Source organism: Mycteria americana, chromosome 1 (genome assembly GCF_035582795.1).
Source record: "Mycteria americana isolate JAX WOST 10 ecotype Jacksonville Zoo and Gardens chromosome 1, USCA_MyAme_1.0, whole genome shotgun sequence".
NCBI classification, from domain to species: Eukaryota; Metazoa; Chordata; class Aves; order Ciconiiformes; family Ciconiidae; genus Mycteria; species Mycteria americana.
Genome location: NC_134365.1, coordinates 34,402,865 through 34,417,456, shown reverse-complemented (window position 1 = coordinate 34,417,456; position 14,592 = coordinate 34,402,865). Strand labels below are relative to the sequence as shown.

Here is a 14,592-nt window from a genome sequence, read left to right as displayed (position 1 = left end):
GGTTAGTCCATGTGTGCTGATTGAAATTAGGTGCCTTTATGTTCCCCAAACAGTCTGTTTTCCTGAAATTAAAATTTCAGGGGTCTGAAATTATTTATGGATAGATGAATACTGTTGATTTAAAGAAAATGCAAGGAATATTTCCAGAAGACGGAAACATTTCATTTTGGTGCCTACAGACTAAGATACTGCATTTTGAAAATAGTAGAGCATTTCATGTAGCATTTTGAAATGACGCTTTAGAGCATCTTATTTTGAAATTGCATTTTTCATTTCTTAACTAAAACATTAAAATGTTCAGTAGCCTGAACACTTATACAATACTTTTTTGTTTCAGATTAAACAGTGCATTGCAAGTTAACACAAAATCATGTTGTCCAGACTTTTCATTTATTCCCAAAAAGCGTATTTCCCACTATGTCTGGCTCTAGTCACCAGATTGAGGAGTCTCATCCATCAGTCTCCGGTGCTAGGACACACCATGGTGAAAGTCCTTTGAACAGCAGGCAGACCTTTGTTTTCGGGTTACTTACTTCATCTAAATAAAGTGCTGTGTACGCACTGAAGGGAAGGAAAAGACGGGCTACGTTTTGAAGTCCTGCCTTCTGCTAACCATATCTTTTGCAGTTTGGAGCATGTGTCTCGCACCATGAGTCAGCTTTCTGAAGGAAACCCTATGAATCCCGCATAAGACAAACCTGCATGAATAAATTATACAGTAGAACTAGCGTAAGCATATGGATTTTCAGTATGTTACCGGCTCTTTGGCAAATGTTTACAAGAACACTGTAGCCCACGTGGAACGTATAATGCTGGTGGCTCCCTGTTAATGAAACTGGAGTTATGCTGCAGCACAGTTATCACATACTAGTATGTGCTAAAAATATATACCCTGGCTATCCCATGGTTACATGTTCACATAGCCCTATTGTCAGTAACTACTAATGTGTTTATCTCTTTTAATGTGGAAACCTAGACAAAGCTTTTATTTTGTCATGTTTTAAAAATTCAGGACCATCCCATTCTTGTTTCCCTTTTCAGAGCATGATGAATGCGTAACAAACCAGCACAACTGTGATGAAAACGCACTCTGTTTCAACACCGTGGGTGGGCACAACTGTGTCTGCAAGCCAGGTTACACGGGAAATGGTACCATCTGCAAAGGTAAGCCGCTGAAAACCTGGGGATATGGCAGTCTGAACTGGATGAGATGCTTTGTCATAGCTGATGCAAATCTGTTCACGTACCTTGAAGACGACAGACAAAATGCTAAGCTAGGCATTAGGTCCTGCACCTATAAGAAGATCTTCATAGGCAGATATACACTGACCGCATTTGTCAGAGGTCACAGTAATTTGAGGATAATGCATACATAAGTTAGTATGCTCTAAAATATGAAGTAATTATGTTTCATTTCTGTCTGAAGTTAACAGTTTCTATACATGCTACACCATTCAAGAAAGCCCACAGTTAGCAACAAAGGTACAGCTGTGAAAACTTTGTCAGATCTACATTGTCCATGGTCAATCACTTGCTGTTTTGCTTGGATGAACTGAAAGTTGTTTGGTATGCTGTGTCTTTTTATTGTAAATGAGAAAAGCAATAGACATGCATGCACAAATCCTTTGCTACACATGAGGTAGTGCCTTGTTTTCTAACATTCTCATTCACTGGTAAACATGAGAAGTTATATTAGTAGTCTTAGAAAGATGCTTTCCCAGAGATACAATGCTGCTTTTATTTCCATTGCATTTCACATCAGAGGAGATGATACTTGGTACTTGGGCCCAAATCCTTGGAAGTCCTCAGGCTCTGAACATAGGATTTAGAGGATGCATGAAAATAAAAGTAGTGTAGCTGTAGAGGAACTGGCTCAGATGTGAGAATTGATCTGGCTGCAGCAATAGCATACCCAGCGTTCCTTGAAATTGTGCCTCAGTCCTCTTGATCTGTTAGGTGTGAGAATCTAAAGGGCTGGAGTTAACATTGGTAATATCCCATAGCTACATTCTGCTGCTGTGTATTATCAATGCTAAGCAACCCAGAATTTCTTTAATTACTAAGCCTGATTAAGATCTTAGCACTGGTTATTCCTTCACCTGAGTCACAGTATGATTTTTCTAAATATTCCTAACATAAACGAGCTCTTCATAAAACACAGCAACCTAGTCCGCTTCCAGTGAAACACATGGGTAGAGGGAGAGATGTCAGCAAATATGCCCTTTTATGCTGGGCTCCCTCCTCTGGAGAATGAGAAAGAAGTCTTAGCCTGAGGAGGTTCAAACCCAGAGCCGCTCCTCTCAAAAGAGAGCTCTGTCTGCACAGCTCGCTCCCGTGCTGTGCTTGGGAGTATTCCCCAGTCCTTCTGCCGGAGGTGTGTCAGCTTCCAAAAAGGTAGCTGAGATTTCTTTGGGTCAAAGAGAAGGTACGTAACCCTAGGGCACCGCACTCGGCTCTTCTGTTCCCTGAAGAAGAGCTCTGACTGCAGGTCTGACATTTCAGAGGGCACCTGGCCCCACTGTGAAAGAAAAGTGCATCCCTCCCTCCCTCCCTCCCTCCCTTTTCAATACTGAAAAGACAGTACGCAGGAGAAGGCTCTGAGCCTGTGTGTCCCAGTCTGAGAAATGTACTTCTCTGCAGCCCTGGCTTGGATGCCAGCATCCTTCAGAGAGAGCTGGATGCGCCTCTTGTCCCCATGGCTTTGGCAGCTTTTCATGCACCGTGCCGCCAGCCGTGCTCCCGTGCCCCGTGCCATCCTGCACTGGGAAGCTTAGACGTCTCTCTCAGTGCCGGCGGTCTCACACCACAAGGCTGGTGCCTGGAAACTGAGAGCTGGAAAGCTCAAATCGACAGCACTCATGTTCTCTCTCACATGAGCCTTAAGACCTCATCAGTGGCGCTTACACAGAGCAGCTGCAGACCGAAGCCTGGCATCTCCGGTGGCTGGTTACAAGCACAGGGCTAGACCAGTGCCTGGAGCGACTCTTTGTGTTGGCGATAACCTCCATCTGCCTAGTTTCACCTACAGTTTCTTGTGACCAGAGCATTTCTGATTCCCTGTTGCGGATACAATCAGAGCAATTAACAGCTACCATGTTTTCTGTCAGAGCTGGTTGCATTTCTGTGTCTGCAGAAGGGACTCTTTAATGCATATGCATATTCACAACTGTATCTGGAGAATGCTGCACCTAAATGCATGAGCATGGCTTCTCAGATTGCAGCATGCCAAAGAACAAATCCAGGGATCGACTTCAAACTCTACATGGTAAAAGTTTTTAAGTTCTTCAGAATCCCTTGAGAAAAAATTACTATTTTTATTGTTTCAATCTAATTGCTTAATCAAGGAATTAGGTAGCCAGACAATTTAGTGTTCAGCTGTGCCTGTTATGCCCAGGCCTTTATTTGGGCAGCAGAGAAGACCAGCAGTGCCCTAGGAAGAGTCTGTTCCTGGGGAAGACGCTGCTTTTCTCTGCTTCCCAGCGCATACGAAGGAGCACATATGTGAGCTGTTGTCTTCAGATGATTTACTCTAATCTCCTTCTGTAGCTTGTCAGCCCATCTGGCCAGTGAGGCAGGGGGGCCATAAACCCTCTCTTCGTGACCTCTATCTTTAGGAGAAGGCAGCCTCTGCACCCCGTGCTGCAGGGACCGCGTTTTGGGCCAGCCTGCCAGCGGCCTGTGGCCACCTGCACGGTTGCTGAGTGTAGTTACGTTAATTCTTTCTTAATGTTATATTGTGATTTTGCATTTTGCAGCCTTTTGCAAAGACGGATGTAGGAACGGAGGAGCCTGTATTGCTTCCAATGTGTGTGCCTGCCCACAAGGCTTCACTGGGCCCAGCTGTGAAACTGGTAAGATTATAATTGAATTTACGATGAAGGTAATCCAAAGAGGATGTTTGAGGTAATCCAAGAATAAAGAATTATTATTTAAGTGTGTGCCCTGAAAGAGGAAGCCGCTACTAAAAAGTTACTCACTTTTCTTATATGCCTCCCAAGCGAATATATTACAGCAGTTCTAATTAGAAGCACATGGACTGCAAAAATGAGAACATGAATAAAGACATCTTGGGTTTTGATGTTTCATAATTAATAAGATTATTATAGACTTGCTTTTCACCTCAAATGGCCTTTGGTATCTCCTATAAATGGCAGATAATCTGACATCTAGAAATAAATTCCCATAATTGATTACTTCTGTGCTGTAAATGTGTGACTGGTTCAGTAGCCCACCTTCCCTTGCAACTTTGATTGACTCAGCGTTCTGACTCAGTGTTAAGGCAGATTTCGGTGTTCCTACTGCTTTTGCCTCCTTTCGCAGGCATTCCTTTCTCTTCCCGCTACCCCTGAGGATGTCAGTACCACAAAGCCTTGTTTTAGAACTTTATTTTTAAGTCTTGGATCTAGTCAAATTACATTGCCCAGCAGAGTATGTAGAATGTTAATACTTAGCATCTCAAGTGCCTGTAAATAATTTCTCAAAGTTCAAATGAATAGTTTCAACACCTTTATTTATTGCTGCAGAATTTTTAAATGCATTCTAACCGTACATGCCTCCAGGAGGAAAAGGTAGAAAGCTTGCTTAGATTAATTGGCTTCAGTATGCCTAATAAAAGGGCAGTCTGCCACCTATGATTGACTATTGTTGCTGTTCTATATTGCCTTCAATAAATCTTCCAAACAGAGGAAAGGAGGTCATTTGAGCAAGTATTGCTTTCATCTGACTTGTAAACATGTCCAGTTTAATGAAAAACACAGACTGATCTGAATTCTGTATTATCTGGTCCATTTGAGAGGTGAGAAATGTGATTGTTTTCATTCTTCTGTGTTTGAGCGGATATTACTGCAGTGCACAAGAGGGATGCTGTGTGAAAAGCAGTATCCTGATTGTTCATCTATGTCTAGAAAAATGTCAAAAGAGCAAGTTTTCAAGTATTCCTCACAGTTTCACAGACCGCAGATAATGTGGTACAGGATATCAAGGTCTCTTCAGTGTAACAGTGTTGTGGTTTTGCTTGGAACAGTTTCTGTGCTAAGATAATGCTCGAGTATTAAAACAGTTACTTTGTTTTAGTAATATTTGTCTTACATGCTCCTTGCAGCATTCTGCTGTTATCAACTAAATATAACGTGTATGGTTTCAAGGCCCACATTCATCTTTTCCAGCTTTATGCTCCTATATGACATGTGTAGACTAGAAGCATATTTGCTTTAGTCTCCTTGTATAGTCAATATTAATAGGCGCTATCAAAGAGAGATCTTACTGGCTTTTCTGAATTGCCCCTGGAAGTCCTGTCTCTGCTCCCTTCTTTGGAGGAGAACCCAGGGACACTGTTCCCAATTCAGAAAGTTCAGGCACCTTAAGCTAACTTAAGTCAGCTTAAGTGCATTCAGCCCCAAATGTCCTTCGAAAGCAGCTGGACTGCTGGCCTAACTGCCCATCCTTCCTGCCCTTCAGGAAACATATAGGAGGGCAGGCAGAGACTTGGACCAGATCTGAATGCCTTTCTGAATATCTGACCTCAATATTTAACATAAGGTTAGTATGGTAGTTTTCACCTGATATCTCAGAGCTAGTGATATTGGTGTTACGATTTGGAGCCAGTTTGCCAGCCCCAAACCAGTTTCATAGGTCAGCTTTGCAAGGAGAAGCCCCTCTGTCCTGGTGGACCTCCACTGAAATAAGTAATGCTGGAGATCAGCCACAGGGGTATGGGTCTGGTCACTTCATTTAGATATTAATGTGCAAAAGTAGGATTCTAATCTACTTGCACGTGGCTTTGAAACATACAGTCTGAAATACCATCAGAGTGGCAAATGGAAGAGCTAGCCTGTCGATAAAGAGCAAAAGCTGGTTCATTCTGAGATTGCATTGTCAGAAAAATGGTGCTGTGTACAGCCATAAAAGAAAACCTGAGCTTCAGACAGTACATATTCACTCCCAGTGAATGCAACAGTTTCCTGAAGGTACTTCTCGTTAGGCTTGAAGTGATTCAAGACATTCATACTACAAATAATTTATGCTGGAAGCTTTCCTTTTTGAACAGTCACTTTACCTACTAAAGGTAATGTAATCTTTTCTAGGCAGACATCTTTAGTTGTGATCACATACAAGGAAGGAGGAGGATTGATGTAAAGATGCCAAATCTATTTTTAAACCGCATGTTACTTATTTCTGTTTATGCTATGTATATTTAAAAACTGCTTATTGAAGAATCTAGGCATTTTTGACTTAAAATAAAACATATAGTTATATAGAAAGTGTCAGCAGCTGCTGAACCTATGAATTAATTAACAGGAGATTGAATCCACACCCCAGCGATAACCTAGAAAAATACAATCAACCACTTCTTACTGTTTCCTTCTGTAAAAGGTGGTTTAATAGCTCAGTTTAAGTTTCTCACAATCATAGAAAGGATGAGGTTGGAAGGGACCTCTGGAGATCATCTTGTCTAATCCCCGTGCTCAGAGCAGGGTCAAATAGAGCTGGTTTCTCAGGACTGCGCCCAGTTGGATTTGGAGTGTTTTCAGGATTGGAGACTCCACAAGCTCCCTGGGCAACCAATTCCAGTGTTCAATCACCATCACAGTAAAAAGAAATTCTTTTCATTACTTTCAGATGCAATTTCCCACCCCCCTAGTCCCTTTCCTGGGTGTGACTGGGCATGTCTAGCTTCCCCCAACACTGTCAGGGATTTATACACATTGATAAGATCCCCCTCAGTGTTTTCATTTCCAGGCTGAACATCTCAGCTCTGTCAGCCTCTCCTCGTATGACATGCTCTGGTCCCGTAATCATCTTCACAGAACTGCGCTGGATTTGCTCCATGTCTCTCTTGTACTAGGGAGCCCAGCACGGGACCCAGCAGCCCAGATGTGATCTCAACAGCATGAAATAGAGGGGAGGGATCACCTCCCTTGGCCTGCTGGCAACGCTCTTCCTAACGCAGCCCAGGAGGCTGTTGGCCTCCCTTGCTGCAAGGGCACATTGCTGGCTCATGTCCAACTTGGGGTCCACCAGGACCTCCGGATCCTTTTCTGCAAAGCTGCTTTCCCACTGGCTGGTCCCCAACTTGTACTGGTGCCTGGGGTTGTTCCTTAATAGCTGTAGGACTTGGCATTTCCCTCTGAACGTGATGACATTTCTGTTGGCCCATTTCTCCAGCCTGTTGAGGTCCCTCTGAATGGCAGCACAACTACCTGGTGTAGCAAACCCTCCTCCAAATTTTGTATCATCTGCAAACATCCTGAGGGTACACTCTGCCTTATTGTCCAGATGTTAAACAGTACTGGCCCAATACCCAGTATTTACCCAGGTGTACACCACTAAGTGAGTAGCCTCCAACTGGACATTGTACGGCTGATCACAGCCCTCTGAACCCAGCCATTCAGCAAGTTTTCAATCCACCTCACTGTCCATTTATTTAGCCTGCACTTTTCAGCTTGTCTGAGGATGTTATGAGAGCATCAAAAGCCTTACTAAAGTCCAGACAAACAACATCCACTGCTCTCCTTCCATTCACCAACCTAGTCATCTTATTTTAGAAGGCTATCAGGTTGGTCAGGCATGATTTCCTCTTCATAATCAATGCTGACTATTCCCATCGCCTTCTTGTCCTTAATATGTTTGGAAATGGTATCCAGGAGGATACCATCAGCTTCCCAGGGATGGAGGTGAGGCTGACTGATCTGTAGTTCCCTGGATCCTTGCCCTTCTGAAAGGTAGGAGGGACATTTGCTTTCTTCCAGTTCTCGGGAGCTTCTCTCGGTCACCATGACTTTTCAAAGATAATTGAGATTAGCCTCGCAATGACATCAGCCAGCTCCCTCAGCACTCCTGGGTGCATCCCATCAGGTTTGATCGACCTGTGTTTTTTCCACTTTATTTAGATATTGATCCTCCTCCACCAAGGGTAAATTTTTCTTGCTCCAGACTTTCCCGCTGGTCTTGGCGACCTGGGAATCCTGAAGGCAAATCTTACCCGTAAAGACCAAGGTGAAGAAAGCTTTGAGTACCTCACTGTTTTCCATGTCCTTTCCAAACCCCATCCCTGCACACACAATCAGTGTCTCTATATTCCTCCCAAAGCCTGAGAGGGATGCTGCCGTCCATGCTTAGGTCCTGCCTATGGAGCCAGGCTCATGTTGTAGAACAGGCCATTGACCAAGAACAAGAATAAACTAGAGCTGAAATAGCTGGGATTGTTGGTGTCCAGAGCGTCTCCCTAAATTTTTGATGAGATTGTCTACTGTGTGGCAAAGACCTGGCCTGTTTCCTTGGTGCCCATGTTGGTTGGGGAGATGTACTGTTCCACGTGATGGGACTAGCAGCTCCACCAAGCCTTCCAATAGAGTGGAGAGGAGCAGAGGCAGTGACTGATAGGGCACTGCTGAGTAGGAAGCAGACAGCCTGCTTCTGATGGGAGAGATCAGAAGTCTTCTGATAAAATTATCCTGAGATTGAAACATGGTTTCAGGGCAAATCCATTCACCCAGAACTCAAAGCGGTTTTCCCAGTTCTGGTGGATTAGCACAAGAAGCTTGCTTGTGTTTATGGGCACAGCTGTAACTCTTTTCACCTGTCAGCTGCCATGGAAAGGCTATGTCAGATTCCTAAACTCAATGCAGCTTTTGCAAAGGGAAGTGAAGCCCTGTGTAATTAAGCGCTGTAATGGGTTTCATAAAATTTTTTGCTTCCAAATGGGTGCTTCTGGGATGTCACTAGGAGCCACGTCTCTCTCAGAAACATAAGAAGGAGAATCAACTAATACTGCTAGTCAGGTATTCCCATGAGAAGAGGTATTCACTGTGGAGTGCCTTGCAGTTAACAGAGCTATTGCAACACCTTAGAATGATCCGTTGGAAGCCTTTTAGATAAATCATGGCCTGTGCCCTGTGGAAATGGATCAGTGGAATGAGGAAGCAGATACAAGAATCATGTGCAGATATATCAACCTCCAGCACTTCTTTTTAATTGGTAATAGAACATAAAAATGAGACGTGGGAGAATTCCCGTTTCTCTTCCCAAAGGATGTGGGTTGAGGCATTGTTAATGTTGGGGATGCATTCGTTGGCTTAGGGAGGTGGGGTATATGTGTTGAAAGATTTTCAGGTCTTACAAGACACAGTAGTAGTTAACCCAGTAGAGCAGCCTTCTGCAGTGTCGAGAGCTGCAACTGCCAAGGGAATCTAAACATATTTGTGCCTGTTAAACTTTTTCAGAATATCTGACTTAATACTGTCTTGTTTGATTGCAAAATTATGAATTCTTCAATGGGCATTTTAAATGCTACCTTAAATTGTATTTGAGAAGTGTTTTATTTTAGAATCCAGCACAGGATGATTTTGTTAGGTCTGCTTGATGTTACTGTAACTCGCCTTTAATTTGATGACAGAGCTTTAAGGGTGGATTTGTTCTCCTACTATATATACATATCTGATAGTGCGTGTATACAAGATTACTGCATTTTTGCTGCTTGTCAGCTTCTTTTTTGAGTTCCCACACTTGTTTTGTGCTTTGGGTATTCCCCTGGACCACTTTTAATTATGCATGAGATCAAATCGCAGAGTTTCGCTACTAGTAGTGTTTTGATGTAGTTTTTGTTAACAGGATGGCTGGGATTATATTACTTTTTTATGGATGATTGGCTGTAACTTGCATTTCCTGATAATGAACTTTCCTTGGATATCACGGGAATCATGTCCACCTGTTATTAAACAATCCATGGCAAACTGCTGAAAATAAACTGGCACACAAAGCTGTTACCTTTGAAAGGAACTATTGAGAAAAAGTTTAACTTACAGACTCTACATTCATTCAGCCATACATTATTGCTAACAGTTGGCTTAATTAAATGTGTAACTGCATTTATGAAAAAAATGGTGAGCATCAGGTATGTGAGATCACCCTTTCTTATCTGATCTCTTATCAGAAATAGCCAAATCCAAGGGAAATATATTATTTGGCTGTTCTCTGTATTTTTTTCCTTTTTTTTCCACATATGGAAACTCAAACAAAAATACCGTAAGTGTTGTGAGTACTTCATGGAGAAAGAAAAAAATTTTGGTGTCGCTAAAACAAATTTTTGCGACTTTGTGCTTAACATTTGTAGTTCAGAATACTGAAATACAACTCAGACAAGTGATTTGGGTAAATAAATGTTATAGACCAGATCTCTTTAGAGTTTTGTACCACTTTCTGTATAAGCTAAATAATTAAAATGTGTGACTGTTGCTCTTTTCAGCAAATCCAAATTAATTTGTTCATGTGCACTGACCATAATAATAGCAGGCTTCAGATTATTGAAGACTATTATTATTCCTGTTCCAAAGGAAGCTTGTGAAAATCTTTTAATTCTGATACCCCAGTTATTCGGAAAATAATTTTACTGGTATTGGAATAGAAGGCTTTGTCAAAGTAACCAGAAAGCTTGTTAACTTTGCTGATTTTGCAGAAATGAAGTATTTTAGTACATTTAGCATCACAAGACAACTGCTTCCATTTAAGCCCTTGATCCCTGGTGTTCAGCTAAAACAACCACAATCAGCTTGTGGCCAGGTAGGCTCTGAAACTAAAACTGTGACACAAACGGCATTTGAAGCCCGTAGAGCATTGAACCAAATCTGTAAGAACTGGAATTACTTTTGGCAGAACTCTTAGAAATTCTTGGCCCCAGTCTAATGAAAACTCTCTGTAAGCTATGAAAGTATCACAGTCAAAACTTTCCCAACAACTCAGGAATCTTCCATTTGCTCAGTTTTATTTTTACAATGAAGATTTAAATAACTGATAGTCGGTTTGGGATTTACAACAATAATACTAAAAGGCTCAAATTTGTGCTACAAGTATGCAAGGTCCTGCACAAACCTAGAGTAATGAGAATGCCCTTCAACAGTTCATAGTCTAACCAGGGGAAGCCGGTTGCATGCTGGGATAAATGAGTATAACATACAAACTCCTTGAGCAGAAAGCATATTAAGGTTAATCATTTTATTCTCTGAAATCCTTAAGGGGTTGCTGAGCACTTTAATGAAGGAGGAAACAACCAAAGGAGCAAGAGGAAAGTGGTGGAGCGAACCTGAAGGCAGTACAGGCGTGGACTGACCAGAGCAATAGCTGTAGGAAGAAGGGATGCCTCCCATAGTTCATTAGTTTTCATAGCCCACCTGGCTTGCTTGGATCCTGGTGTCCTGAGAATTCAGGCTCCTGTTTTTGGGGAGGCTCCCAAGTTTGAGACTTAGAAGTTAGAGGATACTTTTGGCAGGAAATGTTTTCATTACATTAAAGAGCTGACTTCAATTCACAGAAATAAGAAAATGTTGAGTTAATCTATAGAGCCTGGGTAAAATTTTTAAAAACAAATAGTACTTGAGCATGATTTGCAGTGTAAAACATTTTAATAGATCCCAGTGTGCAGTAGGAATTCATCATATTCTGAAAGTCAGGCCTTTTGGAGTCACTTGAGTCTGGCATTTCAACTCCAGTAATTTTCAAAGTTCGTAAGCTACTAAAAACTTTTCCCTTGGTGCAAGCAAAAGAAAAAATCACTCAGGACAAAACCCAAAGAAGCTAAATTGTGGCTTGCAAGCAGTTGAGATCCGGCTTGCATGCTGGGCTGCGTGCTGCTGTAGCCCTGCAGCTGTGCTGAGGCTGCAGTGTTGGGTCCCTCTGTAACCCAGAGCCCCGGCTGTGGGAGGAGGTGAGCAAGGAGGGATGCTGGAGCTGACGAGCCCAGCTCATCGTGGGACTGAGCTGCATGCACACCCTAGCCCTAGGGTGTCACTGCCATTTCTCCTCTTTCACAGAATCACAGAATCGTATAGGTTGGAAAAGACCTTTAAGATCATCGAGTCCAACTGTAAACCTAACACGACCAAGACCACCACTAGACCATGTCCCTAAGCACCTCATCCGAACGTCTTTTAAATGCTTTCAGGGATGGTGACTCAACCACTTCCCTGGGCAGCCTGTTCCAATGCTTGATAACCCTTTCAGTGAAGTAAAATTTCCTAATATCCAGTCTAAACCTCCCCTGGTGCAACTTGAGGCCATTTCCTCTCACCCTATCACTTGTTACTTGGGAGAAGAGACCGACCCTCACCTCTCTACAACCTCCTTTCAGGTAGTTGTAGAGAGCGATAAAGTCTCCCCTCAGCCTCCTTTTCTCCAGGCTAAACAACCCCAGTTCCCTCAGCCGCTCCTCATAAGACTTCTGCTCCAGACCCTTCACCAGCTTCGTTGCCCTTCTCTGGACACGCTCCAGCACCTCAATGTCTCTCTTGTAGTGAGGGGCTTTGAGTCATTCCAAGTGCTCCCCATTTCCTTGGCAAGTCTCCTGGCTTCCTGCCCTGTGGAAATTTTGGTATGTAGCATGTTGGGTTGGGAAGTTTGGCCTTTCCAGCCGTAGCTCAAGTGTAGATGGAGACACAGAGTTCTCAGTATCCTGTTTAAACTGGTTTAACTTAAACTTGTAACAGTAAATATTGTAACTGTACTATCTATTCACAGGAGCTGAATCTCTGAAATGAAACCACTTCTGAATTACTGGATGCACCTGCATTTAATTAATATTTTCTGTAGTTTCCATTTCAGCAGAAAGAGACAGGACCCAGCTGCTAAAAATAATGTAATGATTTTGCTGAGGGTGCTGAAACATATTGCTATGTAACTTGCATCTTTTCTATTGTCCTTGTTTTGGCTGGGATAGAGTTAATTTTCCTCCTAGTAGCTGGTATAGTGCTGTGTTTTGGATTTAGCATGAGAATAATGTTGATAACTCACTGATGTTGTTGCTAGGCGGTGCTTACACTAAGTCAAGGACTTTTCAGCTTCCCATGCTCTGCCAGGGAGGGGGTGCACAAGAAGCTGGGAGGGAGCATAGCCAGGACAGTTGACCCAAACTGGCCAAAGGGCTATTCCATACCATATGATGTCATGCTCAGTATAGAAACTGGGGGGAGTTGGCTGGGAGGCAGTGACCGCTGCTGGGGGACTGGCTGGGCATCGGTCAGCGGGTGGTGAGCGGTTGCATCACTTGGTTTTCCTGGATTTTGTTTCTCTCTCTCTTTTTGTTGTTTCCCTTTTCATTACAATTTTTTTAAAAATTTTATTTTATGTCAATCATTAAACTGTTCTTATCTCAACCCACGAGTTTTCTTACTTTTGCCTGTCTGATTCTCTCCCCCATCCCACTGGGAGCGGGGAGAGTGAGCAAGCAGCTGTGTGGTGCTTGGTTGCCAACTGGGGTTAAACCACAACAGCTATATAAAGTCACTACCCAGCTTGCACAGGCTGGGTAGTGAGTGGTCTGTGATATGGTCTTGGCCTTCTCAAACATGGTTATTTTGCATGTTGATTACTGATTTCAGATGCAAGAACAGTGTTGTTTGAGCTAGCCTTGGTTTATCGAGGTAATGGATATAATGTGTGTGTTTAGTGATGGTGGATCTTGCTCTACATGTTTTCCATTTTAAGTGCTCTCTTTAGGAAGAGCAGATAGTAAAATGACGGACAAATTATGGGAAGCATCCTATAACATCAATTTCTATGTCTTCTTTGAACATAACAGCCAGTTCTGCTTAAAAATACTGATATGTCACTATGATAATTTTTCAATACATTGATACAGATCCCTAATAATGAACTTTGAAATACATAATTTGTGTTTTGTAGTCCTACTGAACTACGATTATGCAATGTGAAACAAGCATCTTCACACAGAAATTTTTGGTGACTTGAGGAGAAGTTAGCAGGAAATGACTATGTAAGTTATTTCCTTAAAAAGCCATACCAGTATATCAGTCACATCATTGACAACATTTCTGCTCTTCTTGTGGTTGCAACATATTTTAATGTCAAAATATAAGGTGACTTTTGAGATTTGAACAAGCCCTAGTAAGGAGTAGGCTAAAATCAACACAGTAATTTGCATGGTCAACTTAATGTAATTTTCCTGTTGCCCAGGGTGAAAGCTATTAAATTTTACCTCCTGAGCTACTCTAGGCAAATAGTACCTAAGAGCAACGATTCAAATATTGAACTGTGGTTAGTAAACCATCTAACCCAGTACCTTGGTGGTGTCCCCAAGTCCTTTCAGTACTTAGAAAGTGTATCCATTCTTTTTTTTTTCTTTCTTCTGGCTTGCCTCGATTTCAAAAAAATAGTTTTTGAGGACAGTAATTCTAGGAGTTTGGACCTCCGCACTGCTTACATGCTTCTGCATTGTTTTGTTTGGTTAATATAGTTTTCTGATGTACTGCTTAGGGCACAATATATTGTATCTACTTCTGACTGGTGATTAATAGGGAGAAATATCCTCAGTAATAGAGGGTGACTGTTCCAGGCAGACAGGCCTAATTTATACTGGCAAATCTGAAATTCCTAGAAGGTCTCTGAAAAATCTTGTTTGGCTGCTCTTGAGCAGAGTGCAAAGTAACTTTTGAATCCTATATTTTTATTCTTGCACTCCTGTGATATGCTTTACATAAAATCATGAGGTTAGGAGCCATCATCTTCACTGCTTTTGTTCTGGTCAGGAGCTTTGTTCATATGATACCTCTGGTGAAACAGAGGAGGAAAAGAAAGCAAGCAAAT

General features: G+C 42.3%; 1 protein-coding gene across 1 annotated transcript in view; it reads left to right on the top strand.

Moving 5' to 3' along the window:
- Positions 1–14,592, top strand: part of NELL2 (neural EGFL like 2) — a 165,630-nt gene that overhangs the window by 119,278 nt on the left and 31,760 nt on the right. The window contains exons 14-15 of the mRNA XM_075491600.1: positions 1,042–1,164; positions 3,756–3,851. Of these exons, the coding sequence (XP_075347715.1) occupies positions 1,042–1,164; positions 3,756–3,851 (219 nt within the window). The remainder of the gene's footprint in view (positions 1–1,041; positions 1,165–3,755; positions 3,852–14,592) is intronic.